At 42.6% G+C, this 5,819-nt stretch overlaps 1 protein-coding gene across 1 annotated transcript; it reads left to right on the top strand.

Moving 5' to 3' along the window:
* The first annotated feature begins 1,738 nt into the window (after positions 1–1,738).
* Positions 1,739–3,027, top strand: LOC139460277 (circumsporozoite protein-like). The gene is made up of 2 exons (XM_071241780.1): positions 1,739–2,424; positions 2,904–3,027. The coding sequence occupies exons 1-2, from the start codon at positions 1,739–1,741 to the stop codon at positions 3,025–3,027; spliced, it is 810 nt and encodes a 269-aa protein (XP_071097881.1).
* Positions 3,028–5,819: the final 2,792 nt, after the last annotated feature.

Raw genomic sequence — 5,819 nt, 5'->3', positions numbered from 1 at the left:
CTTTTCTGTGTCTGCTGTGGTTTGATCACCTTGCCGCGTCATACCAAAATATAGTCAAATTTGGTATTTGTTGTTACCCTGCCAGATCCTCGGCACTAAGGGGGGTAAACGCGGATTGGTCGGTTCGGAGTCATAATACTGTGTCTGAGTCGGGTAATTACGGTAAAGTGGTATCTCAGCGAGCTAGCACTATGGTAGACTAAAATCTAGTCTCTGAAATGAACATATCGTACATAAAAACAGTTGTTCAGTTATCTTAATAAAAATATAATAAAAAGGAGCCCAGTGACTCTCTTCATTTTCAGATACTGATACTGGAGTGATCTAGACTTGCCAAACACTATAGACTTGCATGGGCTGTATTTGATATAAATTTTTTATCAGGGTCTGTAAGACAGACTAGCACTATGGAACCGGAATAACATCCGGACTAGTCATATGCTTCCACTCCTTTTTTCATGATTAGGAGAGTGGCTCCTTCTTCTCCAACACAAAGGAAAACAGGAGCAACAACTCAGTGTGTTGTGGCCTCACGAGAAGGTTGTCTGCTAACAAAACCACACACATGGTTGATCTTCTCAAACATATTTGCTCCTTCCCCAGATAACACCAGTCATCAGGCGCCCATTAGCCGGGATTCACTTCATCAGGGAAACAACGTGCCCTCTTCGAAGTCGGACCTCGGGTATATTAACCATAGCGGGCGGTGCTTACTGACCCTCAAGACCGACCACGAGTGTCGTGTTAGGTTAGCTTAGGTTACTCCCCTCTAGCCTACTGACTGTGATCGGTCACATCTCTTCAGGACCGCCTCCGTGGTCTAGTGGTAGAGTGCCGCCCGGACGGAAGGTCCGGGGTTCGATCCCCGGCCGCGTCATACCAATAAACGTTAAAAGATGGTACTTGTTGCTACCCTGTCTTGCGCTCGGCATAAAGGGGCTAAAACAAGAACTGGTCGGCTCGGAGTCAGTATTCTGTGTCTGAGTGGGGTATTCATGTTAAACTGCGGCATGGTATCTCAGTGAGCTAGCACTATAAATCGGCATCAGTCCACACACACACGTGCATTTATTGTGCAATAATCTTGGACGCGACGTTATATTAAATTTCACCTCCCCTCACCTATCTCTTCAGCTTGTCATCACAGTGTCTCCTGGAATGCTGGACCCGTCTAGCATCGGTTTTTGGTATGGGATTCAAATGGGGGTTGAATGGAGATTAAGATAATCAACTTAAAGACTTCTTGCATCGTATTGTTTCCTAAATAATCAAACGGGAACACAATAGTCTGTATCTATGGAGGCATGATCTATATCCATACACCTGATTAGAGAAGTACACATTGGTTTTATAAGTGACAATGTTACATATAGTCTATAGTTAGTATTAAGCATGCGATTAAGAATTCAAATTTTTGGTTTTTAAGTTGTAATTCATTCACATAGTCATCAAACTTGCTTGATGGTAGCAAAAACCCAGAACGGGACCAGCAGTTGACACTATATTAAGGAGTGACGTTCCTGGAGTTGACAGGGCTAATTGATACACAGAAACAAGGGCCCCCCTGCCTCATGATAAAACCAATAACACCAGCTGGCTACAGATGTTGGAAAGTTAGATCGTGGTCAACCTTTAATATAAGATAGGAAGATCACTACATTTTCGGCCGAAATTGAATCGCTAAAACGCGTGCAAGCGATATCGACAGATATATCATCGACGTCACGACAGGGGGCGCATGCAGGCATCACGACGGGAGATCAAGGCACTCCACGACGGGGGCGTCAGGAACATTACGACGGGAGACGCCGGCAACATTACGACAGGATACATCGGCGACATTACGACGGGAGACGCCGACAACATTGCGACGGGAGACATCGGCGACATTATGACGGGAGACGCCGGCAACATTACGACGAGAGACATCGGCGACATTACGACAGGAGACATCAGCGATATTACGACGGGAAACGCCGGCAACATTACGACGGGAGACATCGGCGACATTACGACGGGAGACGCCGACAACATTGCGACGGGAAACGCCGGCAACATTATGACGGGAGACGCCGGCAACATTACGACGGGAGACAACGGCGACATTACGACGGGAGACGCCGACAACATTACGACGGGAGACGCCGGCAACATTACGACGGGAGACAACGGCGACATTACGACGGGAAACGCCGACAACATTACGAGGGGAGACGCCGGCAACATTACGAGGGGAGACGCCGGCAACATTACGACGGGAGATATCGGCGACATTACGACGGGAGACGCCGACAACATTGCGACGGGAGACGCCGGCAACATTTCGACGGAAGACATCGGCGACATTACGACAGGAGACGCCGGCAACATAACGACGGGAGACGCCGGCAACGTTACGACAGCAGACGCCAGCAACATTACATTGTTTGTTTGTTGTTTAACGCCGCAATATTCCAGCTATGTGACGGCTGTCTGTAAATAATCGAGACTGGACCAGACAATCAAGTGATGACATCGGGAGAAACTGACTACATTACGACGGAAAATGCCGGCAACATTACGACAGGAGACGCCGGAAACAGTACGAAGACTGACGCCAAAAGCATCACGACAGTAAGGCCGACAACATTTCGACGGGAGACGCCAAAAGCATCACGACAGTAAGGCCGACAACATTGCGACTGGAAACGCCAACAGCTTCACTAAGGGAGACCCCGACAACGTTACGACGGGAGACGACAACAGCATCACAAGAGACGCCATCAGTATTGCGATGGGAGAGGCCGTCAAAATTACGACAGAACGGAAATCACATTAGAAATACATGAAGAGATAGAGTCACGGCGAGTTACAGCCCACAGACAGTGAGTCTATTATTGATTTACTAGAACAACTTTTTCTAGCCTCTGGAACGATGATGATGATGATGATGATGATGATGATGATGATGATGGTGAAAGTTTTCTGTCCTTTTTACTTGGCGGCTTTCCAACAGAAAGTTCTTTGACTATTGAACTTCTGGACTAAAATAATGCCCCTTGTATGTAAAACTGTTAAAAGGTGGAAAAACCTCTTCAGTAATTTTATATGACAACGATGTGAAACTGCCTGTACATACAATATATCCCCTGTTATATATATTTGTAAAATACCGTAATATATATTATCAATGTATCTTCATAAACCTGGGGGAAATAAGGATGATATATCTATCTATTAGACTAACACTTAGCCAATGAAAACATGTCTTTCCTTCGAAAGAACCTTTCCTCTTCTGCTGTGGAATCAAGCAAACAAGACTTGGTTAGTTTGATCGAGACTTGCCTAGGCTTTGAGTAAAAAGGAAATACCTAAAAAATATAAATTTCACGGTCATAGTGCAGGACTATCTATCTATTATTAAAAACACAGGTGGACATGAAGAGATAGTGTCACGGCGTTGTACAACCCACGGACAGTCAACAGTCATCCGATATCCGTCATAAGTCGGCATCCGTTCGTTAACAGACAATTACAGACAAAGATGTAGAGTTAATTATCCTATTTCTGTCGGCTGAGATCAAAGAAGGACCTCTTCCTAAAGACGCATTACAAACCGCCGCGTGTGATTTACAATCAAGCGTGAAGACTCTAAACGTGAGCATAACATGAGATATTTTGGCAGCTGTAATCTGTTAATGAGGATGCTGATACACATGAGCATACTTCCCAGACTGATTTAATCAACCTTTAAACCAAGTCATAAAGCCTCCCAAATAGTCTGTCTCCCAGGTCCTTGAGAAAAACAAATAAAAAAGGAGTCCAACTCAAGTCTAGAATGATTTGGCCTGTCAAGATTGCCTCAGCTCTGAACTTAAGGATTGTTCTGGGCTACATTTGAATTTTTGCTTTTTGTTGTTTTGTACATATATATTTTAAAATAAGATAACATTTGCTTCATGTTTCAGCTAAGATAAAGATAAGATATTAGATAAGTCTGCATCTGCCATGTAAATCTGTGCAAACATCACAATCAGATATCGTTATCTTCCAAATATTCACAGATGAACGTTGTCAATATATTTAAGACTAAAAGTCTTACACATGGAATGGGTTGTATCGCCTGTATTTCCATTTCTTTCATGTTTTAATGTATATATGTCATGCATACATACACTTTTCTTATCTCCGCGCCATATAAATGTTCCATTTCTTAACCTGGTCCCAAGTGGGCGTCTTTGTACAATCCAAATCTTTGATTCTTCTTGATTCTCGATGGACATTTCTAGTAGATATGAAAAAGTGAAAAGCAAACCTCGCGACCCGCAATTATCAAAACCCAAATAACCCAATAAATTGAGTGGTATATAAAAAGGTAAAAGACATTATCTCCTCACAATGTAACTGATATTTTTCATGACTACTTGAGTGACGTCATTCATAGCTTCAAAGGTAATTGGCAGTTGGTGTTTGCCTCCTCCCTGAGTACCGCGTTATATCGAGGGTGCGCGGTGGTGCCGATCATGACCCGTGTGTTCCCGCATCATCAGGGAATTAACATGGTAAACACAGACAGCGTATGGAATGTATTTCTATCTCTTGCTCTCCCCAGCTGGGACCATATCTTCTCAGCAGGGGAGTGACCCACCCTTGTATCGCAGCTTTCCTACACTAGGTGGCGCTGTTGTGATGAAACCGATACTACTACCGTAATGCATCTGGGAAGTACAGACTTAGATGAATGTCGTTTAATATACAATCACCCGAATTAAACTGACCAATGTTGTTGGAATATATTCCAGTATTTCCTCATCAGTTGTGAGTGAGTGAATTAGTGAATGTAGGTGTGTGTATTCTTTGTTTGTTGTTTAACGTCGCACTCAGCAATATTCCAGCTACATGACGGCGGTCTGTAAATAATCGAGTCTGGACCAGACAATCCAGTGATGAACATCATGGGCATCGATCGCATTGCGGCGTGAGTTGAGCTGAGTTGAGTTGAGTTGAGGTGAGCTGAGTTGAGGTGAGTTGAGGTGAGGTTTACATAGACTAACGTCGCTTTCAAGGCTATTGCACTATCGTCTTACATGCACGTGTTTTCGCCTACTTGTACTGGTCCGGACTTCATCAGTCAATCAATCAATCCATACTTTATGCAGTATGAAGGCCACAGGCCTATATACAATTAACAATTGACAAGTATGGTACAATATTGATTGATTGTTGTTTAACGCCGCACTCAGCAATATTCCAGCTATCGTAGTATGGTACAATATATATGAGTACTAAATACATTTTTATTTCACAAGCATGATAAATAAACAGGCATCATGTATTGTGTTATTACATGCACATTTACGTTAGTGATACAAGTAAATATTTCATTCTAATAGAATCAAAAGCAGCACGTATAATTAAAACAATGTGATTCACCATCCACTCTTTGTCACCTACCTTCATTATAACTCCACCGTAATAGTCTACCTCTAAACTTCACCTTTATTGCACTAATTGTATAAAGATACTTTATATTATCTATAAAGGTTATAAACAGGACAACAATATACACATTAAATTGGACTTGACCCCCAAATTACCAAAATTATCAAATGTTACTAGGCTGAAAAGTCGCCGAAAAACTGCAAGGTTCGAAACACAACTACATACCCGCATAAAGTGCATTACAATCGAATAACCATTTCTTGTTTATTTCAATTTTAGCCAGGGCGTGTATACTTTATTTTGTCCGCCAGTTTATTATGAACTGTTGTTAATAGATATCCAACTTGGATTAAATATATTAATAGCACAATCCTTCAACAGTCCTATTAAGCATGTTT

The sequence above is a fragment of the Haliotis cracherodii genome, unplaced genomic scaffold (genome assembly GCF_022045235.1).
Source record: "Haliotis cracherodii isolate W230 unplaced genomic scaffold, xgHalCrac1.p SCAF_14, whole genome shotgun sequence".
Classification (NCBI taxonomy): domain Eukaryota; kingdom Metazoa; phylum Mollusca; class Gastropoda; order Lepetellida; family Haliotidae; genus Haliotis; species Haliotis cracherodii.
Note: the sequence above shows the minus strand (reverse complement) of the source record. Positions and strands in the feature narration are given on the sequence as shown.